Raw genomic sequence first — 25,107 nt, 5'->3', positions numbered from 1 at the left:
GGCTGCCCTCACAGCTTTAATCTGCTAGTTCTGTAAATGATATTGGGTCTGTCACTGTGTTGGGATGTAGCTTCCTAGGGGTAGGGACCATGCCTGCCTTACAGCGAAGTCCCTGGACCTTCGCTAGCACAGCGGCCATGTTTGTTGAGTAACTGGGTTAAAAATGTGGTTAATTTACCTTTTTTGAGAAACACTGATGAGCAAAATGAGTGCATGTATTTTTATGACATAACAGAAAAGCATGGCTTTGGAGAATAGGGTGTACTTAACAGAAGTCACTCCACATCTAGTCACTCCAGAGCTGTCTGCGCTAGTGAGTTAAAGGTCTTGGCGCTCTCCTTGACCCTCCTGGGACTGTGTGCACTGCGCTGCGGGATGCACTATAAGCTGTGGCAAACAGCAAAATATGCCTGCTGTGTGTGGGGGGATGAAGGGGCGGAGAGGTTCCTGGGGGCAGTGGCGGAGTCCTGGGCATTTGAGGTGGAGGGGGATGGTGGTTGTGCTCTGGGGGTGAGGCCGGCAGGTGTATGTGTGTAGACATACAACATCCTCTTCCTGCCCCCTCTCAGCCTGGCCCCAGGGTCATGTTTCCACCTGCCAGCGTCTCCAGAGCACACACTCTGTTTCTCTCCTCTGACTGTAGTCAAGCCTTTTACTTCAGTGCCCACCAAACTGAAGTGGGCGTGGTTTAGCTTAGGCTCCAGAAAATTCTGCACCTGTCCAGAGCATGCTGACAGTTTCAGCCAGCTACCAATGACAGAGAAAGACGGCTTACTAGTTTATGTTAATTTATACTGTTATGTTTAACATAAACATAACTAGGTTATGTTAATTTATAAGGTGGCATGTATCCCTTAAAGAGAGGCTTATCAGCCGCCTTCATACCTCTCATTGAAGTTGTGCTTTTGGGCTGGATGAACTTACCAGGCATCTTGTAAAAGTAAGAGTTGGCATCAGGTGCATTAATGTTTACAGGTGGGAAAATCCTGTGCTCCAACCTTTACCGTGTGACAGGTTCTGGGAAGTATACAGGTAGCCTGGGCATCTTCCGTGGCGCTTATCATGGACGGGTGTCAGGGAGGACGTGAGCAGGTTTTATCCAGCACGATTTTCTACCTCCTACCTTGTCATTGCCCAGCCAGATGCTGCTCGGTGTCATAGGTCTGGAGGCAGGTCCAGCTCTGTTGAGACAGCATGTTGATTTTCAGCGCACCTCGTGGTTGATTTCTGCATGTCTACCAGAAATGGGCAGAGTTGCGAGTTGAGGGCTGCCGCCTGGTTGGTACCTGTGTGTGGGGTCGGCCCAGCTGAGGTCAGGAGCAAACCTGTATTTTCTAAGGGACAGTGCTCTCCTTTGAGGACCTGTTCTGGAGACCTTTTTTTTTTTTTTTTTTCCTTTAAATAACCATAGAAACTACTTTGATGAAAAGGAAAGAAAGCTCTCAGAAACATGTACTTGTCAACGAGTGTTTCATTAGACTTACCTTTCACTGTCTTTGGAGACCACTCTCCGTGGGCTGGACGGGTGTTCAGTTATCATGGAAGTTGGAGCTGAAGACCCTTTCCTCGGCAAGTATTCCTGAAGCCAGGATAAGCATTCTTCACTGCGCTGGGCCTTCCCAGGGTGTTTGACATCAGGGTCATCTGTCCCTGGAGTAGCCAGTTTGATGGTGTTTGTCACGCCAGGTCTTGCTTTCCGTGGCTGTGGATGCCTGCTGCCTGCAGGCCCTGCCTCCTCATCCTTGCTGCTCTTGGCTGTCACTTCCAGCACCTCCCCTCCCAGAGTTGAGCTTCTGCCCTCCGTGAAGAAGCAGTGGGTTGTCCCTCGCCTGTGCCAGAAACCTTCATGTGACACATACGTTGGCGCCTTTGCTAGGATTGTCATTGGGTCCAGAAGCATGTCTATGTAAAATTACATTTTTCCAGGTCCATGAGTCAACTCATCACGTTTTGCTATTTAAAAACTTCATGTTTGAGATTTTATTCAGTAGTTCACTTGTCAGTTTTGAATTAAAAGCAACATTTGCCACTGTTCTGTGCATCTCCGGTTGTCTTCTTGAGCCTCACTTGGCAGGAGGCTGGGCACACAGGTGAACTTAGATGAGGTCGGTAAACAGGCCCACACTTGGTGGGACAGGTGCGGTGGGGGTGGGGCACGACAGAGACAGGCGGTGCTCTCCCCTCCCCTATCTCGTTGGGCAGCGATGGCCCCCAGTGGGCCTGTGACCAGGCCTGTTGGAAGCAGTGCTGTAGTGCCTGGGACGGTGCTGTGTGAAGTGCTGGCTCTTTCTGCTTCCCCTCTCTCGGCGTGTGTCCCTTTGGGTCACACAGTCCTGCTGCTCCTCAGTCCCGGGCCTGAGGGTCTGCACTCGGAATGACCCTGCAGGCCCAGGGAGTGCTTACAGACACAGGCCCAGAGCTGTGTCTGGGAGCCCTGTGAGGTTCTTGGTGCTCCCTGGGCACAGCTCTCGGTCATCGTGCAGCTGGCCTGGCTGGTGAGGACAGTCCAGGCCTATCTTGGTTCTTGATGGGCTTCAGCCTGGTGACTGTGACCTCTTCCCCACTTACCACTGCCTTCGAGGACAGAAAGTTCCAGCTAATCTCCAAGGAAGTTATTGAATTTGATTACACTTCTGTTAAGATTGTATGCGTTGTTTATAGGGACAAATCATTAAGGTACTGACTGACCACAGAGCTTGGTCCAGCCCTTGGTACCTCTCATGAGATAGAGTGTTTATGAAATGCATAAGGCACACTTGACTTACTGCGACCCATAGAGCGTTCAAGAAAACAGCAGTTTGCCATAACTAAATGGTGTGTCTTGGACTCCCATTCCAGCTAGAGAGCCTGTACTGCTGGTCACGTTTGTGCTGTGTGCCACATTTAAAAAGCCAGATTCTCGGGCTTCCCTGGTGGTGCAGTGGTTGAGAGTCCACCTGCCGATGCAGGGAACACGAGTTCGTGCCCCGGTCCGGGAAGATCCCACATGCCGCAGAGCGGCTGGGCCCGTGAGCCATGGCCGCTGAGCCTGCGCGTCCGGAGCCTGTGCTCCACAACGGGAGAGGCCACAACAGTGAGAGGCCCGCGTACCGCAAAAAAAAAAAAGTCAGATTCTCTTAGATATTTTTTACAAAGCCAATTAGTCATATTCTCCTAGTATTTCACTGATGCTATGTCTTGGGTTAATTCCTTCATATTTGTATACCTTACCTGAAGTGATAATGATCTTGACAGACAAATAAGTAAAAGAAGCTTGCCCTCTCCCAGCTGTGGTGCAGCTCCAGAGTTGGTGGTGGCTCCTTGGTTGGGAGCTGGCATGTGGTGTGTCTTCTGGGGTGACCCTGCCTGAGCTGGCCTTCCCGGGGCTGGCCTGCCTTGTGGAGCCGAGGTTTATATGGTCTTTTGGGGACTGCCCAGACTCCTGCCTGTTCTTGCCACCTGCTGCCTCACTTCTCCACCTCCGTGCTCATCATGTTTGGGTCACAGGATGTTCTGTCTAGATTTGTTTTTTACTTGTTGTCTTAAAATGAGCTTCTCTGTCTCCAACTTTTCTCTTGTGGTTGAGCTGTCACCCTCTGCAAACCATTGGTTACTGTGTGCTCCCCTGTCTTGCCTGTTCTTGGTGCACTTTCTACAGGCTTCTTCATAGTTCTCTGAAGTCTCCCTTCTCTATTTTAATGGAGAGAGAAAATTTTTATCCTTTATGAACAAACATATACACAGTATAAGAAACAGAGCTTTGTATGGCCACAGTCCCTTAGCTATTTTAATTAATTAATTAATTAATTAATTTTGCGGTACGCAGGCCTCTCACTGTTGTGGCCTCTCCCGTTGCGGAGCACAGGCTCCAGACGCACAGGCTCAGCGGCCATGGCTCACGGGCCCAGCCGCTCCGCGGCATGTGGTATCTTCCCAGATGGGGCACGAACCCGTGTCCCCTGCATCGGTAGGCGGACTCTCAACCATTGCACCACCAGGGAAGCCCTGTGCACAAGCTTTTAAGTTTCATTAGGTCCCATTTGTTTATTTTTATTTCCATTTCTCTAGGAGGTGGGTCAAAAAGGATCTTGCTGTGATTTATGTCATAGAGTGTTCTGCCTATGTTTTCCTCTAAGAGTTTGATAGTGTCTGGCCTTACATTTAGGTCTTTAATCCATTTTGAGTTTATTTTTGTGTATGGTGTTAGGGAGTGTTCTAATTTCATTCTTTTACATGTAGCTGTCCAGTTTTCCCAGCACCACTTATTGAAGAGGCTGTCTTTTCTCCGTTGTATATTCGTGCCTCCTTTATCAAAGATAAGGTGACCACATGTGCGTGAGTTTATCTCTGGGCTTTCTATCCTGTTCCATTGATCTATATTTCTGTTTTTGTGCCAGTACCATACTGTCTTGATTACTGTAGCTTTGCAGTATAGTCTGAAGTCAGGGAGCCTGATTCCTCCAACTCCGTTTTTCTTTCTCAAGATTGCTTTGGCTATTTGGCGTCTTTTGTGTTTCCATACAGATTGTGAAATTTTTTGTTCTAGTTCTGTGAAAAATGCCATTGGTAGTTTGATAAGGATTGCATTGAATCTGTAGATTGCTTTGGGTAGTATAGTCATTTTCACAATGTTGATTCTTCCAATCCAAGAACACGGTATATCTCTCCATCTAGTTACTTGAGTTTTTTTGGTGCCTAATCCTTTGCGTGTTTCGTCGTTAGAAAAAGTCTTTAGGATTTACAGATTTGAATGAGATCTTATATATAAATTAATGTAGTCGTATATGATATAGCTATTTTTATAACAGTTTATTGAGATATAATTCATATACCATACAATTCACCCATTTAAAGTGTATTTCAGTGGCTTTTAGTATATTCATGAGGTTGTATATCCCCATCCAATTCCAGGACATCCTCATCATTCCAAAAACAAACCCATTAGCAGTCATTCCCCATTCTCCCCTCCAGCCTCTGACAACCACTAATTTTTCTTACTCTATAGATTTGCCTATTCTGGACATTTCAGGTAAATGGAATCATACAGTATGGGACTTTTGTGTCTGGCCTTTTTCACATAGCATAATGTTTTGCGTGTTCATCTGTTTTTTAGAATATATCAGTATTTCCTTTTTATGGCTGAATATTCAATTTTATAGCTAGATTACATTTTGTTTATCCATTTATCCGTTGATGGTCATTTGCGTTGTTTCCACCTTTTAGTTGTTATGTATAATGCTATTATGAACATGCTTGTGCAAGATTTGTGTGGACCTATGTTTTCATTTCTAGGAGTGGAATTGCAGGGTTATGTGATACCTGTTTCCTTTTGAGGAACTGTTGTAATGTTTTTCAACGTGGTTGCACCATTTGACATTCCTGCCACGAATACGATGGTTCCAATTTCTCTTTGTCTCCATCAGCACTTGTTATTATTATCTTTTTGATTCTAGCCATTCTGGTATGTGTGAAATGGAGTCCCATTGTGGCTTTGATTTGCATTTCCATAGTAACTAATGATGTAGAGCATCTTTTCATGTACTTATTGGCCATTTGTATGTCTTTTTTGGAGAAATGTTTATTCAGATTTGTTGCCTATTTTTTAACTGTGTGGTTTTTTTTTTAATTTAGTTGTAAGAGTTCTTTATATAGTCTGAATACAATTCCTTCAATTCCTTTATCAGATATATGATTTGAAAATATTTTCTCCCATAATTGGGTTGTCCTTTCACTTTGTTGGTGGTGCCTTTGAAGCGCAAAAGTTTTAAAATTTTGATGAAGTTCCTTTGACCTGTTTTTTTTCTTTTGTTCCTGTGCTTTTGGTTTCATATCTAAGAAACCATTGCCAAGTTCATAAAGATTTACTCCTATATTTTCTTCTGAGAGTTTTCTAGTTTTATTTCTTACATGTAGATCTTTGATCCATTTGAGTTAAATTTTGTCGTGGGAAAGGCATCCAACTTCATTCTTCTGCATGTAGATATCCAGTTGTCCCAGCATCATTTGTTGAAAAGACTGTTCTTTCCCATTGAAGGGTCTTGGCACTCTTGTCAAAAATCGATTGGCCGTAGACATACGGTTTTATTCCTGGACTCTGTTCCAGTCACCCACGTGTGCATCCTTATGCCAATACCTCATTGTCTTCTTTCTATCTTTCTTTCTATCTATCTATTTATGGCTGCGTTGGGTCTTCATTGCTGCACAGCCTTTCTCTAGTTGTGGCAAGCAGGGGCTACCCTTTGTTGCTGTGTGCGGACTTCTCATTGCGGTGGCTTCTCTTGTTGTGGAGCACAGGCTCTAGGCACGTGGGCTTCAGTAGTTGTGGCATGCAGGCTCAGTAGTTGTGGTGCACGGGCTTAGTTGCTCTGTGGCATGTGGGATCTTCCCGGACCAGGGCTTGAACCCGTGTACCCAGCATTGGCAGGCGTATTCTTAACCACTGTGCCACCAGGGAAGACCTGCACTGTCTTATTATAGCTTTGTAATGAATTTGGAAATTAGGTAGCGTGAGTCCTCCAGTGTTCTTTTTTGAGATTGTTTGGCTATTCTGGGTTCCTTGAATTTCCATATGAAGTTTAGGATCATCTTGTCGATTTCTGCAAGGAAGCCAGCTTCTTTTAATAGCGATTGCATTGAAAAATTTTAAAAACTTGTTAGGTTTTTGAATTTGTTTAAATAACTAAAAAACATATAATTCTTTAATTTGTTTAGAGGTAAGTTTGGTGTGTAGTGAGCAGTTGGGCTCTAAATCAGTTATTTTTCAAATTGTTAAGCAGTTATTCCACTACTGTCTTTTTTTTGAGCAGCTTATTTCTTTTTTTTTAATTAATTAATTTATTTATTTATGGCTGTGTTGGGTCTTCGTTTCTGTGCGAGGGCTTTCTCTAGTTGTGGCAAGCGGGGGCCACTCTTCATCGCCGTGTGCGGGCCTCTCACTATCGCGGCCTCTCTTGTGGAGCACAGGCTCCAGACGCGCAGGCTCAGTGATTGTGGCTCACAGGCCCAGTTTGAACAGCTTATTTCTTGTTAACTATAACTTTTACATGTAGTTGGCAATTCTTGGGCTCTTCTTTCCATTAAGTTATACTTCTGTGTTCCAGGACTGCTAGGTTAAAATTCTATTTAGTTGTGGGGTATAGTTATTTATTTATTTGTTTGTTTGTTTATTTCTGCTTTGGGTCTTCGTTGCCACGTGTAGGCTTTCTATAGTTGCGGTGAGCCGGGGCTGCTCTTTGTTGCGGTACGCGGGCTTGTCATTGCAGTGGCTTTTCTTGTTGTGGAGCACGGGCTCTAGGCGTGTGGGCTTCCGTAGTTGTGGCTCGCCTGCTCAGTAGTTGCTGCTCACAGGCTCTAGAGCACAGGCTCAGTAGTTGTGGCGCACGGGCTTAGTTGCTCTGTGGCATATGGGATCTTCTCGGACCAGGGATCGAACCCGTGTCCCCTGCATTGGCAGGCAGATTCTTAACCACTGCGCCCCCAGGGAAGTCCGGGATACAGTCTTAAGCTAGTCTGTTCAAACCCTGAGTGCCTTCTGTGTGTCTAGCCTTATATCAAATGCGAGTGGGTGAGCAGGGGAAGGGTTCTGGGATGGGAGACAACGTGGTCACAGGGTTGGACCAGCTTTCTCTGTGGACAGGGCCACAGATGATGTTTAGGCCAGGCAGTGTGATGGGAAGGCCAGCTGGCCATGGCTGGGTGGGGGTGGGGGAGGTGTTGGAGACGTACACAGAACTGAGGGAGAGGGTGAGGGCAGGTAGGTTCTGGGTGCTGGGGTCTGTGGGCACGCAGGACAGGGCAGGGTGGAATTTGAGCGGGGAAGGGACTTGGGAGAGGAGGGCAGTGGCCCGAACTGCATGGCAGAACATCAGATGGTCTGCCCTGTGCTTGGTGGTGTTTCAACGATGTCAACACTTTAGTTCATACATTTAGGAAGGGTGATCCACTTTGAATCTTACCTCTTTTTTCCTGTGTCCACCAGTATGACACCGTTCCTATTCAGTCCAGCGTGGTATTATGTTCCTGCCCGTCCCCATCAATGGTGAGGACCCAGACTGAGTCCAGCACGGCCCCTGGCGTTCCCAGCTGTGGTAGCAGGCAGGGCCCCACCATGGACAGCACCACGGCCGAATCCCGGCCAAGCGCCAACTCGCTGCAACACGCCACACAACCGCCACCACAGCCTCGGAAGAAACGGCCAGAAGACTTTAAATTTGGGAAAATTCTTGGTGAAGGCTCTTTTTCAACAGTGAGTACAGACTGCTGCTGTTTGTTGAATGAGGGTGTTTTCCTTGGGAGTACTGGCCTTTTTTGGGACTTGGAGCTGGGGGACTAAGACACTACAGTGGTGTTCTACCCCAGAGGAGGGTCTCAGGCCCTTGGGGATTCCTCTCCTGTTGTGAAGGTGACTTGGGGCTGGCTACCACCAGGCAGATCATGTGGTTTAAATATCTAGCTCATGATTTTGTAGGGGAAAGCTTTAAAAGGCATTTCATGATCTTATTTTTAATTTTCTCAAAAAATGCAGTTAGATTGTATTCTAAGTTACATTACATATCATTGTGTCCTGTTAGCAAGACCCTGGGAAGCTTTCCTGTTCCTTAGATTAAACATTAGTGTTGGTGTATCTCTTCGTAGTTTTGGGGAAACATTTAATGACCTTTGTTATTTCTCTGTTATTTTTAAAATATAAAACAGTACACCATTGACATTTGCTAGAGTTGCAGCCCAAGATCTGCTAGCTTCCAGATTTTTGTGTCCTCAGTTTCATGGACAGAATTACTATCACAGCACTGTCAAGTCACACTCAGGGTAATTCTTTTTGTTACCTGAGAGAGTTTTACCTATCTTGTGGTATTTTTCCTCTTAAAGCAAAGATATGAAGGTTCAGAGCTGCCCTTTGCTGAGTTGGAGGCCTCATGTGGCTGTGGCCGGGCCAGAGGCTTGCTGCAGGCTCGGGAAGGCCAGAGCCCCCGTCCCCTGGCCGTGCCTTCAGAAGAGACAGATCCTTGCTGCTGTGGTCTCTGAGCTGGGCCCAGCATGAGCTGCAGCTCCTCAGGCCAGCAGGTCCTGAATAATGAGACTTGCTTGCCTGGCCTTTGGGAAGAAACCGCGTGTGAAATTTGTTTTCCTTTTCTTTTTTTCCATTTATGAAATAATTCAAAATACAAAGAACATGACATACTGGGGCTCACCCATGTTCCCAACATCGTTTTAAGTGTTAACTTTTGCTCCTTTTACATTTTTTATTTAGATTTTTTTATTGGCAGTTTTTAAGTTAATGAAAGAATTGGGCCCTCATGATAAAAACCTTCAACTTTGAGCATAATCCCCAGTAGGTCTGGTACTCACAGGTCCTTGCAGAAAGAAAAAACTATTTTGAAAAGAATCTTGGGTGTTCTTTACAGTTACTTACATGAGTCCAGTAAAAGAAGAAGCGTTCTCTCTCCTTTTCTCAGCTGTACTTCACTGGACATTTATATTGACTGGAAAATGAGGATGTATTTATGAAATTCCCCTGTGTTCCTGGGTTTCCACCATGGGTAAAAAAGTAGGTGCCATCTGTTCTGGGTGACAGATTCCTGATGTAGAAAAGCCCCAGCTGAGATTCTTGTCATCCCTGTGCCAGGGTGGTGCCCAGGAAAGTGCCGTGAGCCTGGAGCCTCCTTTCTGGTACTGTTTGGAATCCTGCAGCCTTGGGTCTCAAATTATATGTGCTACCCTCAGTTCCTTCTCACCATTCCTGAAATAGAGACAACCTAAAATGAGGTTTCCAGGGGAGGCAGCTCCCAGGCTGGATCCCCAGGTAGGACCTTCACGTGATGGAGCCTGCGCTGGAGAGGGGGAAGCCTGGTCCACTGCCGCCGGCAACCTGAGGGTGATCCTGATGTCTACTGCCCCTGCAGTTGGCCCGGGCCATGTGGAGGGACATAAGGAAACTGCATAGAACATGCAGAGTTCACACAACAGAAAGATGACATAAATATCTCCTTCAGATAGGATTCCATTAAATATTAGCACTCAGTGTTTTTCTTCCTTTTTCCTACTTACGTAGCTAGTACATGCTGCTGTGAAGAAATTTAGCATTACATCAGTACATAACCTAGAGAATGCCAGCCCTTCCCTAGCCCACTCTCCTTGACTCACCAGCGCCTGAGAACAATCCACACAGGTTCCTTTCTCCACAGAGATCTTTAAGATCTTTCCATTTGAACACATATAATCCGACCTTGTTCTTAAAAACCGCAGGGCTACATACAGTGCTTTTCCAGGGTCACTTCTGATGAACTTGGTGAAGAATTCCCTAACGGAATATAACTTACAACCAGGGGCCTCCGGAGGTCTTCCCGGAGGCTCCGGTATTTCCCGGGAGTCAGCAGGTTTTCATCTGCTCTCTGGTCCTCGGCTGTTCCCTGTAGGTGTCTCAGGAGAGGAATTTGCACCAGCTGGCGGTGGTGGGGACCACCTCAGCTCACTGCCAGACTGGGCTCATCAGGCATTTGGAAGTTGTTACTCAGGTTGTGCCCAGGGTGTGTTCGTGTAGAAAGTTCTTTTCAATGTGTGTGAGGCCCCACTGGTGCTCTGTCCCCGAAGTAGTGTAAGACCGGGCTGTGCTGTGGAGAGGGCATGGGGGGCGGGGGGCGGGTGTGTGTGTGACTGCATGCTGGAGGGAGGTGCTCTCTGCCGGCCGCGGTTCCTGTGCCCTCAGTAGCAGGGATGGGATTTACAGCATCTGAGAGTGGCATCAAGTGAAATGCAACTATTATTTGTAAAAGCCCAAATTCAGGGTGGCCTTTTGCAATGAACATGTACTGGGGACCTATCCATAGAGTTAGTTTTTGAAGAAATTCCCAGTACCCACCTTGTGGAGATATTATTATATGCTGCTTCTTCCTACTGTTTGTGTGAGGGTTATGCTGGTCATAAGGTGTTCCTGAATATATATTTCACTGCATGAGGGGGGACTATTGGCATCTGATGAGGAACTTTCTGGAAACATTTGAGAGATACATGTGTTTCCTTTAACTATTAGAACACATTAACTTAGTCATTGACACTCAGCTATGTTTGTTAGCACAGGACCAAAAATATTTAAAATGTAATTTCGTGGTGGGGGCGGGGTAGCCTGTGTGGTTGGTTGCAGGGTGACTTGTGAGACTCAGTGCCCTGGTTACATTGGGTGTTTTTTTCTCTTCTTTTTCCCCCTTTTCTTCCCAAACCAGGTTGTCCTGGCCCGAGAACTGGCAACCTCAAGGGAATATGCTAGTAAGTAACTAACTCCAGCGAGCTAGGATGCTCCAGTGTCTAGGATGCAGGAACAGTGCACCTCTGGGTACGCGGCCACCTGGCTGCCCAGCCCCTGGAGGTTTCTGTGCTGATTTCAGGGGACAGGACACTGTTGGTCTTAGAGATCACAAATCTGGTGGGTGCGTTTTGTGAAAAACTTTAATTTTTATCTGTTACTTTATGAGTTGTGTCTTTAGTGTTTTCTTACCATTTCCAATTGTAGTAACTTGCTTCTCTCTTAAGTTAAAATTCTAGAGAAACGTCACATTATCAAAGAGAACAAAGTCCCGTATGTAACCAGAGAGAGAGACGTGATGTCGCGGCTGGATCACCCCTTCTTTGTTAAACTTTACTTCACATTTCAGGATGATGAAAAGCTCTGTATCCTTTGAACAGTCAAAGCCTTCTGATATCACGCCAGTGACCCCTTATCGTTTTGGAACCATGACCCCGTTTTTGTTTTCACAAGTAGCCCCTTCCCTGGAAGGGAAAAGGGTAGCTTATTCTAAATACAGACGAATTCACATCACTTTGCTTTGGGACCCCCTGGGATTGCTGACATTCACTGAAGTAGAACATTACTTCAAGGGAGATCATCACAGTCATTTTTGAGGTTTTTTGTTGGTAAGCTTCATATCTAAAGGATCATTATTTTAATGCTGTTCTTGCTAGACGTTTATTTAAAAGCATGCCCTCATTCCTTTTTAATCAGCATCCTTGGAGTATCTGTCAGGTGTCAAATCCAGTGCTCAAAGCAGGGAAGTGAGAGAGAGGAAGAAGGATCTTGGGCATCCGGGGCTCCCGGGAGGTGGGCACCTTTCTGCCCTCTTTGGCCCTGGGTTGTGGGGTTTGGTTGGAAGGAACATCTTTCTCAGGCTCAGCTGCCAGGTAGAAAGTCTAGGGAGTGACCCACAGGAGCCCAACCCTTTCTTCCCGTATCCAGGACTTGTCCTCCCAGAGACAGCCCCTCCCCAGGGCCCTCCAGCCTCCCCCTCTCCCACCCCTATGGATATCTCTGATCATCCAGTGCCTGGCTCTCCAGGGCTGTGCACACTGCTTCTCCAGCGGCTTCTCCTGCAGGGACGTCACACCCTGCTGATTCTTTGTTTTATTTCAGGGCATCTCACGTTCCCTGACTTCTCCTGTAATCCCTGAAGCACTTTTTTCTTTCTTCTTTGCTCAGGGTTCAAGGAGACAGGGCACCGTGGCAGTCAGGGTGGGCCATATCTGTGTCGTCAGCTTGTCTCTGGGCCATTCATCATAGAGCCAGGCCCGCCAGGTCTCCTCACTCCCCAGCCCCTCTCCTGCAGTTGTTCTTCCAAACCGGGACTCCCTCAGCCCCCGTTTGCCCAGAGACTCTGTCTTCAATCCCAGCAGCTGCTCTTGGCTTCTTCTCGACGAGGGAGGTCGAACTGCCAAATGGAGTTGAGAGTTTGTTCAAGTGTAAACCTCAGTCTGTGCATCTGTTCTTTTCCTCCTGCCCTTAGGTCTCCAGAGCCCCTTCCCCTCACCCCACCACCTGCAAAGCTTGGCTTCCCCATCCCACCTGGGGGTGGGGGCCTGATCTTAACCCCCTTCCCTTCCCCTCTCTCCTCTCTCCACACATATTCTTCTGGGTTAAAACTTTGCTCGATCCTGTTTCCCCTTTAACACCATTTTCTGGCTCCTTCAACTGTCAGCTGAATGTTTCCTTTTGTTTATTGAGAAGTCCTGGTTGAGTTCCAGGTGATGGGAACATGCTGGTACATGAGGTGAAGGCTCTGCCCTCATGGGGCTTGCATTTCTGTGCAGGAGTTAGATATACACAGGTGATTAATGGCTGTGTGATAGACACTGAGGGAACAAGAGTAGTAGGGCCAGGTAGGAGTTGGTCGGTGGAGAGTTGGATCAGCTGTTTTAACTTGGTGGTCTGAGGAGACGACGTCAGCCCGAGGCCTGGGCAGAGCAGGGGCAGGTGTGCGTATGTGTGGGGGGTACAAAAAGGCTGGGCAGGGGTCAGCTCCTTGGGCCTCGGAGTCCCGGCAAGAATTTTGGATTTTCTTCTAAGTGTGGCACAGAGTCCAGGAGGAGGGTCTGGAGCAGGGTAGCCATTTGCTCTCACTCGGGCTGCTGCTGCAGGGAAGGCTCTTGTAAGTCAAGCTGGCTCCTGGGGGTGGGGCCTCAGAGCTGGGTGCACAGTGGTCCTGTAATTGATGCATCCGTTGATCCTTGCTACTTGAGGCCTGAGTGGGCTACTGGGTGGCTGCCTGCAGAGCCTGAGAAGTCAGGTTGGTGTGCAGATTGGTGGGGGGTGGGCTGGGGTGTCGGTGGGCCGGAGGGTGCCCAGCAGGGAAGAGTTCCAATGAGTGGAGAGAACAGAGTCCCAGGGGCAATGGACCAGATGGTTTCTGGTGGAGGGTGCTGGCTGCCCTGCCAGATAGTGCCAAGTGGTCAAGTAGCTGGGCCCTGGCCTGACCTGTGGATTGCTTCCCATGCAAAGTGTTGTTGAGAGTGGCAGTCTGGGGGTGGGGCTGAGGGCTCAATCAAGAGAGAGAGGCAAGGAAAGGCAAACAAAGCAGGTTTTTCCCAGTGGTTTCACCGTAAAGGGGAGCAGTAAAGTGGTCTAGTAGCCAAGAGCATGTGGGAAAGGGAGGGGGATTCCTTGTTGGTTTGTTTTAGGTCTTTTAAAGTGTTTGCCTCTCCACCTGGCTTCAGCATCGCCCCATGTCCCCGTCTGCTGTCACTGCTCATGCAGCAGCCATCAGTGACCGATCTGTTCTGTATCTCACCTCTGAGGCCACCTAGACCTCTTGCTTCTTGTGCTCCATGGCACCCACGTGATGGTGCTTCTCTTTGAGCCTGTGGGGCTCTCTGGCTGCCAGAATTCCTGGATTCCCAGGCCTGGGCTTCCTACGGGGCCTGGGGAGAATAAGTCGTGTTGGTTGGGAGGCTCCGGCAGGTCGCACACACTTGACTTCATCTTCTCCCAAGGTCATGTTCAGTAGGATCAGGCACTCAGAGGCTAGATGAGTGAGCTCACTGTCTGATTTCAGACGGGATTGGCCAGAGTAATGCAGGTGGAGGGGACTCTAGGTCTCTATCCAGTGGTGTCTGTTGCTTTTGACATTTTAAGACAAATTTGAAAGCCTGTGGAGATTGCAGGGGCTCACTTACCTCTGACAGGAGCGAGACCTGGGGACTTCTGCTCCACTGGAAATCCTTTGTAATATACAGTGTGTTGAAAGATAAAGAAAAGGAAGCACTCTGCCTGAATAAAAGCCCCAGTGTGCACACTATCCTCCTTTTAGCTGTAATTTACACATTGGGGAGAGAGGGGAGCAGCTCCTCCAGTGACTACAGGGCTAAGCACACTCTCAGGACAGGTGAGGCAGAGCTGGTGACACCCCTGCAGCAGCCTGAAAACAGGCAGATAGATCCGTGAGGGACCTCCTGGGCACTGTCAGCCTCTTTGCCCTCTGGAGGTTCAGTTTGACCAGACTCAACTCCTGCTCCCCAGAGAGGGCTGAGCTCAGAGAAGCCCTCCCTCCCTCCTTAGGTGCAATGCAGGGCTGGGCACCACAGCCAGCCAGCCAGGGTGCCTTTCCCTCCAGCAGGGATGAAGGCTGAGGGGTTTCAGAGACTGTTGCTCTGCTAACCTGCGTTCTTCCTCCACCTCCCACCTGCCTGTCCTTGTGTGTCGTCTCTTGAAGCTTGGGGACAGGAACAGCACACTAGACCTCAGGAAGCTGGGCTCCAGTCCTGTCCCTCCTTGGCTTTGTGACCTTGAGTCAGTTGCTTAACCTCTCTGGGCTGGGTTCCTCTGCAAAGCGCAGGCATTGGGCTCAGCAGGCTCTCAGGCTCTGCCACAGGCCTGATCTGTGCTCATCATCCCAGGAATTGACTCGCTCCCTGTGAGAGAGCAGCCTCCCCTCACTGCCCTGGGGCCTTAGCTGTGCTGAGGGAGGTAGAAATGTTCTAGGGTGTGAAATGGACCAATGAGGTCTGAAAGAGTGTTTCTGGGCAATGAGGAACATGTGTGGTCAGAGAGAACACGGGCTTGGAGCCATGATCTACAACATGTCATGTTCAAAACCTGTCGGTCACTTAGTGCCACAGCCGAGCAGAGAACTAGAAGTGTCCCTTACACCGGAAACAGGAACTCAGGGAGTGGTCAGATAAGGGGCAAAACCTGTGAAGCCAGAAGAGGCCCTGTGGCCATGGCCGAGCCTCTCACGTGGGCTGCTGGTTTCTGGGAGACTGTGCTCCTGAGTGGGGAGGCTCTGCGGCTGGTCTAGGTCCAGATCCAGGCGGGGCCCCTGCTTGGGGTTGGGTGGGCCAGAGTCTGCAGGCTGCTGGTGAGGAGGCCACGGATACCAGCCTTCCCCGAGGAGGGATCAAAGCAAGGAGAGGAGGGAAGGGGCCCTGGCCGAGACCCTTTGCATTCCCTAGAAGTAAGGTTGGTTTTGGGCTTCAGCTTCCTGTTAAACGTTGTTCTAATTGGAAGGGCTTGGGAGGCCACATGTGGGGCTCGATCACAGGCAGGTTTGAGCAGCTTCGGTTGGTGGTCTCTTCCCTCCTGGGCCGCAGCTTCAGGCATCTTCTTTGGTGGGAGATGGCAAGTGCCTTGGCAAACAGAAGCCAGATGGGACACCTTGAGCACAGGTCACCCCTTACCCCCTCGGAGCTGATGCTCAGGGCGGGTGAGGACTTGGGTGCCACTCTGCCAGGGAGTGGCAGAGTACCTGTAGATTTCCATCAAGAGGTGTGGATGTTCGGTGCTTCCAGGAGGAAGCAGTTATATGGGATCCATTTATAGTTTCTCCTCTTAGAAAAAGGGAGAACAGAAGTAAAACAAATCACACTGCAGTGGTGTCCGAGGGAAAGATGACTGTTTTCCTCGAGTCTCTCCCCAGTGGGGGCCCAATAAATAGATTGAGTTTATCTATTAATGGCATTTCTCTTACAAAACTTGTCACTTTATACTTGGGAAGGAGCATTCATTTGAGGAATCTTTACGTGAATGGACTGAGCACGGCATGTGCGGTTGGTGCAGGTTGGAGGCTGTGTGCTGATGGCGTTGGGGCCACAGGCCCTGACCGCCATCTCTAGCGGCTTCCCTTCACTGAGCCCACAGGTGTCTTCTGGGGATGGGGGGTCCAGAAGGGGCAGTTGGCCTGAGAGGCATGTGCTTTTGTTGTTGGTGAAAAACTCACGCTGGGACCCTGTCCTGGAGCCAGGGATTCCCTGCAGACCCAGCGGTTGCGGTTGGGTCTGGCTGGAAGAGGGGCAGCTGTCTCAGGCCACAGGTACCTTCAGTTTTAATTAATTTAAAAAATTGCTACTGGGCTGTTAAGGTCAGTTTAAAAGAAAGATTTTTGCTCTCTTCCTTAACTATCCAATGTTTAGATTTTGGCCTTAGTTATGCCAAAAATGGAGAACTACTTAAATACATTCGGAAAATTGGTTCGTTCGATGAGACATGCACCCGATTTTACACAGCTGAGATGGTGTCTGCCCTAGAGTACTTGCATGGCAAGGGCATCATTCACAGGTACCAAGCCAGGGGGCTACAGGCTTTGCTCCCCAGGCCTGGGGGGTCAGCTCTGGTCTCTTTTATGGAGGGTGGGATGCCTCATTGTGAGAATTAAGAAAAGTTCACATTACTCTGATGTTGAGAGACTGTGGACCTTTAATATCAGATGAAATTGGTCAGATGTCTTTTTTGCCAGACTAACGATTCTCTTAGCCATGTTGACTGGTGCTTTTATTTTGTCAGTTGTAGATTCTGTGTGTACTTATCATTTTCCATGATTTTCCGATAAAGTCAAGTTGAAGGTGTTCATTTAAGCTTTCTTTTTCTTACTGTTTTTTTTTTTTTTTTGGTGGTAAAATACCCATAACGTAAAATTTACCAGTAATTCCCTGGTGGTCCAGTGGTTAGGACTCGGAGCTTCCACTGCAAGGGGCATGGGTTCAATCCCTGGTTGGAACTAAGATCCCGCCAAGCTGCGCGGCGCAGACAAAAAAAAAAAGAAAAAAGCCTAAAATAGATAAAATTTACCATTTAACCATTTTCTCCCTCCCAGTTTTATTGAGAAATAGTTGACATATGTATATACAAATTTAAGGTGTACATTTATTGCGTAATGATACCACAGAAGGTTTAAAGGCGCTTTATAGGTTAGGCATGATAGATTATACTTCAATTAAAAGTTTATTAAAATGGTAGATGCAGTTATGAAATGATGTAATTTGTCCTCATTATATGCAGTTGATATTTGTTCAGTGCTAACTTTAGACTTGCATTCTTGGTTGTTAGTCTGTAAAGATTATAGGTATTAATCAGTTCATTTGGGGTTTTAGCAAAATTTAGAGTTTGTAATAATGTTACTGTTTTAAATATTTCATCTCAAACGTAAAAAAATCTGCTTTCACAGGGACCTGAAACCAGAAAATATTTTGTTAAATGAAGATATGCACATCCAGATCACAGATTTTGGAACAGCAAAAGTATTATCCCCAGAGAGTAAACAAGGTGTGTGTTTTATTTCTAGTAGATCCCTGCTCAGTGCTTAAATCAAAACCAACTTCTTAGAAACAGGTTGAATTGCCTTATGCTCATCATTAATGACAGTTGTCTGTAGTACCTTTGTTATTATAAAATGGATGCTTGAGTTTTCACAGAGGAAGCCTCTGCCTTTGGGCAACTTTAGCTGAGGGTCTGGGCAGGTGTGTGCCTGGTCTGGTGGGTGCAGGGAGGGGCTTCGCAGGCTGCCTGTGGTTGGTCCTCCTGGCCTCAAGTGGTAGTAGGTCACCAGGCGCTTTCTGCATGTTGTCATAGGCCCTCAGATGCCCACTGTGGCTCACCCTCCCTAGTCATCTTCCTAGAAGATGCTGGGGTGCCACATTTGTTCCTGGTCTCCCATGCAGGGGTGTGAGGTCAGCTCCCAGGTCTTCCTTTTGGCACTGTGGGTTCTCTGGGGTTGGGGGGTGGTATGCGCGCACGCGCGCACTCACACACGCACGCACGCGCGCGACTGACCTTGTATCCCAGTGCTGACTGTCTGCCTGTCTCCTGTGCGCACCTGCCAGGGGTGGTGGCCCAGGCACGCCGATTATAGTGAGGTTCTATAAGATCACAGAATGAGTTGGGGGCTGTTTTTTTCCTGCTGGTCAAGTGCATGTTAATCATTGCAGACCCTTCTAACCACTGTTCCTCTAGGGTATTTCCTAGCCGGATTATGTACTGTGACAGTTGCTCGCAGTCCACCTGGGTCAGAAGAGAGCCCTGGGTATCTTAGCTACCCAGGGGCATCTCGGCCATGGTGAGGGTGGGGGCATCTTGCTGTCCTTCAGGTGTTTGTTGAATGGAAATCATAAACTCCGAGGGTATAAAAAATGGCAGTTTAACTCCTGAAAACTGTGTTCAAGTATTGGGGTAGAGAGAAGATAAAGCCCTTTATGGTGAGGGTTTGGGGAAACTCAAAGCCCCTGTGTGAGTTAATAAGTGACCTTGAAAATGAAACTTGGGTGTACGGACAGGTGTGACTGTCAGAGCTACCCTGACCTGGGAGGCTGCTGCAGGGACCTCTACCCAGGGCATGTGCTTCTCTGCCGGGCTTGTGGGTACCCCTCAAAGAAGGACCTTGATGGAGAGCCCTGGGGGGATGGACATGCTAGGGGAGGGTAGAGTGTTTGTTGGTGGAAGAAAGATTCAGACAGAAGCATCCAGTTCGCTGCAGCTGCTCTTGCGTGGTAAAGGGGAGCTGTGAGCGCAGGGCAGTGGTGGGGAGGAGCTGGGCCTCTCCGAAGAGCCCTCTAGTTCAGCTGCGCTGGCCTGCTCTGCCTCGGGCTTGAACTGAGGCCTGTTTCGCAGCAGCTGCGGGGCTAACACCTGGGGTTTTGCTCCTCCCGGGCATGGTGGGCAGTCTTGACTCTGTGCTGCTGGAAGGGCCTGGCTGGGCTTCCATGGGTTCCCTTCAGCAGGGTGTGTGATCTTTCCTTTCCAGGCCTTTTCCCAGCCCTGTGTTTTCAAACGGAGGGTTCTTGTCAAGATTCTGTCAGTGCTTTCATCTGTGCACAGACACTCTTTGAGTCACAAGATGGCATCTTGAATTCGGGAACTTTTCTGAGAATCTTAAAGCACCACCCTTTTGTGTTTGAAACAGAACTTGCAGTCAAGGCAGATGCTCTTATTTCTCAGTGAGGCTTAGTCCTGGCGACGCTTGCCTACCTTTGTATTGTACTTCCCACCCAGGGCTCCTGCCTGGAGGTGCACTTCCCAAGCCCCAGGAAGTCCTCCTGTGACATGCCCCAAACTTTGATCTATTTGACTCATTCCTATTGTATAGTAACATTTTGTTGGCCGCTAATTATGTTTTGATAGACATGGTATAACTCTGTAACCTAAGCATTGTCCATGACAGAGGTGAACCAAACAAGAACCTGAATGTTCTTGCTGGGCTGCTGGGCATCTCGTGTGTGACTTGCCGCTGAGACCAGCCACCGCCTGCCAGTCAGCCATGGGAGTCACCCCCTCAGAGTCTGCTTGGTCCTTTTTTATTCACTTAGATTTTCTTCAGATCTGATATTTGGCACAGGCTAGTCCTACTGTCATGTAGCCATTAAAAAAATGTAAGAACTTAAATGCATTGGTGAAATAGTGAAATAAACCTGAGTTTTAAAATCTGTCTGGAAGCAGGAGGCTAAAAAGTCCTTAACATTGTAAACCAGGCAGAACTATCGATACTTATATATACACAGTTGAGTTGGCTTTTTTTTTTTTCCTTAGAGGAAATGTAGAAAACATGTATAATTACGTGAATGAATAATTTTGGTGACATACTCTCATTTCTGTTTGACATAGTTTAGAATCTTAGAGTTTATTCCTGCATTAGCTTTTTTTAAACATCTTTATTGGAGTATAATTGCTTTACATTGTTGTGTTAGTTGCTGCTGTATAACAAAGTGAATCAGCTAAAATATGTGGAACGCTTCATGAATTTGCGTGTCATTGCGCAGGGGCCATGCTAATCTTCTCTGTATTGTTCCAATTTTGGTATATGTGCTGCCGAAGCGAGCACTTGTATTAGCTTTATAAACTTTTGTACAGAGATGGTTTCCTCAAAACATCTTAAAGCTTCCAGAAGGGAAGTGTTGGTGGGAGCGAGGCCCAGGTTCCTTAGCTGTGCAGTGAGCATGTTTCGCCCTCCGCCTTGTGAGAGACAGGCTGTCTGTCTTCACAGACCTCCGTCCCAGTGGGTGGCTCCTGGGATGGGGGGAGCCCCGCATTCCTCTCTTACTGCTGCCTGTCGGGTCCAGGGAGTGACCCCTGTGCTGTGAGGGTGGGTGGGCACATGGGTCGATGGGCCTTTCTGGCACAGAGGACTTAGACCTTCTAACCTTGCACAGGGATCCCACAGAGCTTTACACTGAGGGCGGCTTAATAACATGGAGTCAGCCCCTCATCTGTGGCCGTGTGCCTGGCCGTGGCCCTCTTTGCAAGAAGCTTGGGAAGTTCAGGGTGCCCTGGAGGTTGAGACTTGAGGTTTGTGTCTGGAAGCCTGTTTTGAGTTGTGCAGGCCTTTCTGGTACAGTTGGGCGTGGAGGCTCCACTCACCACATATGGGGGTGCAGGGAGGGGGGGGCGCCAGGTGTGGGGACTGCTGGAGAGGGGATGCAGCAGGGAAGCCTCAGAGCCAGCATCACTGTCACTGCACCTGTACCTGTGCAGTGGCCCTCTGTGGACCGCCTTTGTCCAGACCCTTTGACCAGCGTTGACCTCCATCCTGCTGTGCTGTGGGCTGGAGACCCTCTCACAGCCTCTGCCCTGCTGCCACTCTAGCACATGCAGGGCCACCTGCCCCCCTATACTCCCACCACCAAGCATACCTCCCAGCCATCGAGAAGCGATTACTCTGGTCTTTTCAGTATTGGTATTCGTTTAGTCATATCTGTGATGCATAGAGTGTTGTTGTTTTTAAAACACAAGGGTACCTGCTTTTTGTAAAAATTCAGAACATCCTTGTGACCTGATTTCCACCATCATCGATTTGTTTTCCCTGTAAATATTTTAGTATTTATTACTAAATACAAAGCTTATTTTTAAAAAACATAACCATAATACCATGCCATTTTTATACATTAAAAAATTAGCAGTAATAGCTTAATATCTTAAAATATTTAGTCCGCGTTAAGTTTCCAGTCGCCATAATTCCACATCATAATTTTTTGGTTGTTGCTTACTTGAATCAGGTTTCAAATAAAATTCTCACATTGAGCTTAGCTAATTTTTCTCTTAAATTTCTGTTATCTATAGCTTCTTCTCCATCTGTTTTTTCCCTTGCAGTCTGTTGAAGAAACCAGGTCATTTGTCTTATAGAGTTTCCCAGAGTTTGCTGATTGCATCTCTGTGGAGTCATGTAACATGCTCCTCTCCCCTCTGTATGTCTTGAAAATTGGGAGTTGGATGTGGCTGCTTGATCACATTCAGGTTCAGTCCTTTCACACCAGAGGCTGGTGTGTGTGGTGTGTTCTTCATTAGGAAGCATGTAGCATCCATTCGTCTCTCCCTGTCAACAGCCCTTTATAGCCATGATATCCGAGATCCATCAATTCATTAGAGAATGCAGAGTGATCATAGCCCAGTTCTTTCATTCTTGAGTTGGAATTCTTCTTTTTTTTTAATTAAAATTTTTTTAAAAATTATTTATTTATTGGCTGTGTTCAGTCTTCGTTACTGCACACGGGCTTTCTCTAGTTGCAGCGAGCGAGGGCTACTCTGTTGTGGTACGCGGGCTTCTCGTTGCGGAGTACAGGCTGTAGGGCGCGCAGGCTCAGTAGTTGTGGCTCGCGGGCTCTAGAGCGCAGGCTCAGTAGTTGTAGTGCATGGGCTTAGTTGCTCTGTGGCAGGCGGAATCTTCCCAGATCAGGGATTGAACCTGTGTCCCCTGCCTTGGCAGGCGGATTCTTTTTTTTTTTTTTTTTAAATAAATTTATTTATTTATTTTATTTTGGCTGCGTTGGGTCTTTGTTGCTGCGCGTGGCCTTTCTCTAGCTGCGGTGAGTGGGGGCCACTGTTCGTTGCGGTGCTGGGCTTCTCACTGCGGTGGCTTCTCTTGTTGCGGAGCACGGGCTCTAGGTGCACAGGCAGTAGTTGTGGCTCGCGGGTTCTAGAGCACAGGCTCAGCAGTTGTGGCACACGGGCTTAGTTGCTCTGCGGCATGTGGAATCTTCCGGACCAGGGCTCGAACCCGTGTCCCCTGCATTGGCAGGTGGATTCTTAACCACTGCGCCACCAGGGAAAAATCCCTGGAATTCTTCTTTAAAGAGAAACTTCCCCTTAGCCACTATTTGTTTAGTGATATTGATTGTGGAGGAAAAACAGGATAAATGCTTGCTTCATTCCCCTTTATTTGCAGCTTTTGGAAAGCATGAATTGGTTCACTGTCATCCTCCAATGATGACCAGTTCATCAAAAACATTATTATCCCACCTCACAACATACACAAAAGTTAACTTGGACAGATCAGAGATCTGAATGTAGGAGCTAAAACTATTACACTCTTGGAAGAAATCATGGGAGTAAACGTTCTTGACCTTGGGTTAGGGTCTGGTTTCTTAGATACAATACCAGAAGTACAAGCAGCAGAACAAGTTTTAAAACTTTGGTGCTGTGATACCATTAAGAAAGTGAAAAAGACAACCTATGGGGTTGAATAGGAAAAAAAATTTCAAATCATATATCTGATAAGGGGCTTGTATCCAGAATATATAAAGAACTCATAGCAAAAAAATTTTTTTTTAATGGGCAAAGGGTCTGAATAGACATTTTTCTAAAGAAGATAAGCAAATGGCTAATAAACACATGAAAAGATGCTCAATATCATTAGGGAAATGCAAATCAAAACCACACTGAGACACCACTCCACACCCACTAGGATGACTAATCAAAAAGATATCCGATAAGAAGTATTAGCAAGGCTGTTGAGAAATCAAAGCCCTTGTACTCTGCAGGTGGGATTGTCAAATGATGCAGCCGCTTTGGAAAAGTCTGGCAATTCCTCAGAAGGTTAAGCATAGTTACCTTATAATCAGCCATTCAGCTTCTAGGTATATATCCAAGAGAACTGAAAAACAAATGTTTACATAAAAAGTTGTACGCTAGTGTTCATAGCAGCTTTATTTGTAATAGCCAAGGAGTGGAAACAACTCAAGTATCCATCAACTGATGAATGGATAAACAGAGTGTGGTCTATCTGTATAGTGGAATATTATTCAGCCTTAAAAGGAATGAAGTTCTGATATAGGCTCCAGCATTGATGAACCTTGAAAACATTGTGCTAAGTGAAAGCCATCTGGGATTAGGATAGGGATTTTGTTGAATGTATAGATCAGTTTGGGGAGTATTGCTCTCTTAACAATATTGTCTTCTGATCCTTCAACGTGGAATGTCTTTCTGTTTATTTATATCTTCTGTAATTTCTTTCAAAAATTTTTTGTAGTTTTCCGTGTTATAAGCTTTGCACTTTTTTTTTTTAATTTTATTTTTGGCTGTGGTGGGTCTTCGTTGCTGTGCACGGGCTTTCTCTAGTTGCAGTGAGTGGGGGCTACTCTTCGTTGCTGTGCGCAGGCTTCTCATTGCGGTTGGCTTCTTTTGTTGCGGAGCCTGGGCTGTAGGGTGCGTGGGCTTCAGTAGTTGTGGCGCGCAGGCTTAGTTGCTCTGTGGCATGTGGAATCTTCCCGGACCACGGATCGAACCTGTGTCCCCTGCATTGGCAAGCGGATTCTTAACCACTGCGCCACCAGGGAAGTCCCAGCTTTGCACTTCTTTTGTTAAATTTATTCCTAAGTATTTCATTTTATTTTTGAGGCTATTGTAAATATAATTGTTTTCTTAATTTTCAGATTGTTCATTGAGAGTATATAGAAATATAGTTGTTTTTTTTGGTACACTGATCTTACGTCCTGCAACCTGATGGACTTGTTTATTAGTTTTAATAGTTTTTTAGTGACTTCCTTGGGACTTTTTACGTACAGATCATGTCATCTGTGATTAGAGATAGTTTACTTCTTCCTTTCCAGCCTGGATGCGTTTTGCTTCATTTTCTTGCCTAATTGCCCTGGCTAGAACCTCCCCATTGAATAGAAATGGCGAGAGCAGGCATCCTTGTCTTGTTCCTGACCTTAGGGGAAAAGCTTTGTCTTTCACCATTGAGTATGATGTTCGTTGTGGGTTTTTCATAGGTGCCTTTATCAGGTTGAGGACGTTCCCTTCTTTTTTTTTTTTAATTTATTCATTTTATTTATTTTTGGCTGCGTTGGGTCTTTGTGGCTGCGCGCAGGCTTTCTCTAGTTATGGCGAGCAGGGGCTACTCTTTTTTTTTTTGCGGTACGCGGGCCTCTCACTGTTGTGGCCTCTCCCGTTGCGGAGCACAGGCTCCGGACGCACAGGCTCAGCGGCCATGGCTCACGGGCCTAGCTGCTCCGCGGCATGTGGGATCTTCCCGGACTGGGGCATGAACCCGTGTCCCCTGAATTGGCAGGCGGACTCTCAACCACTGTGCCACCAGGGAAACCCCGGGGGCTACTCTTCGTTGTGGTGCGCGGGCTTCTCATTGTGATGGCTTCTCTTGTTGCTCTAGGCACACGGGCTTCAGTAGTTGTGGCACGTGGGCTCAGTAGTTGTGGCACACGGGCTTAGTTGCTCCGCGGCATGTGGGATCTTCCTGGACCAGGGCTCGAACCTGTGTCTGCTGCATTGGCAGGCGGGTTCTTAACCACTGCGCCACCAGGGAAGCCCGGAGGAAGTTCCCTTCTGTTTCTAGTTTGTTTTATACTTTACCATGAAGGAGTGTTGAATTTTTG

At 47.4% G+C, this 25,107-nt stretch overlaps 1 protein-coding gene and 1 non-coding gene across 4 annotated transcripts in view; one reads left to right on the top strand and one right to left on the bottom strand.

Moving 5' to 3' along the window:
• The window catches only part of PDPK1 (3-phosphoinositide dependent protein kinase 1), a 71,345-nt gene that overhangs the window by 19,258 nt on the left and 26,980 nt on the right, over positions 1–25,107 (top strand). For 2 of the 3 annotated variants that reach the window (XM_030848392.2, XM_030848391.2), the window contains exons 2-6: positions 7,958–8,224; positions 11,199–11,241; positions 11,506–11,643; positions 16,648–16,792; positions 17,679–17,776. In XM_030848392.2, coding sequence (XP_030704252.2) covers positions 7,958–8,224; positions 11,199–11,241; positions 11,506–11,643; positions 16,648–16,792; positions 17,679–17,776 — 691 coding nt within the window. The remainder of the gene's footprint in view (positions 1–7,957; positions 8,225–11,198; positions 11,242–11,505; positions 11,644–16,647; positions 16,793–17,678; positions 17,777–25,107) is intronic. The other variant, XM_030848396.2, reaches the window with a different exon arrangement.
• LOC115848178 (U6 spliceosomal RNA) lies at positions 20,221–20,324 on the bottom strand. The gene has a single exon (XR_004037601.1). It is a non-coding gene; the product is annotated as a U6 spliceosomal RNA (small nuclear RNA).

This window comes from Globicephala melas, chromosome 15, assembly GCF_963455315.2.
Source record: "Globicephala melas chromosome 15, mGloMel1.2, whole genome shotgun sequence".
Classification (NCBI taxonomy): domain Eukaryota; kingdom Metazoa; phylum Chordata; class Mammalia; order Artiodactyla; family Delphinidae; genus Globicephala; species Globicephala melas.
This window is presented reverse-complemented; position numbering and strand designations above follow the sequence as displayed.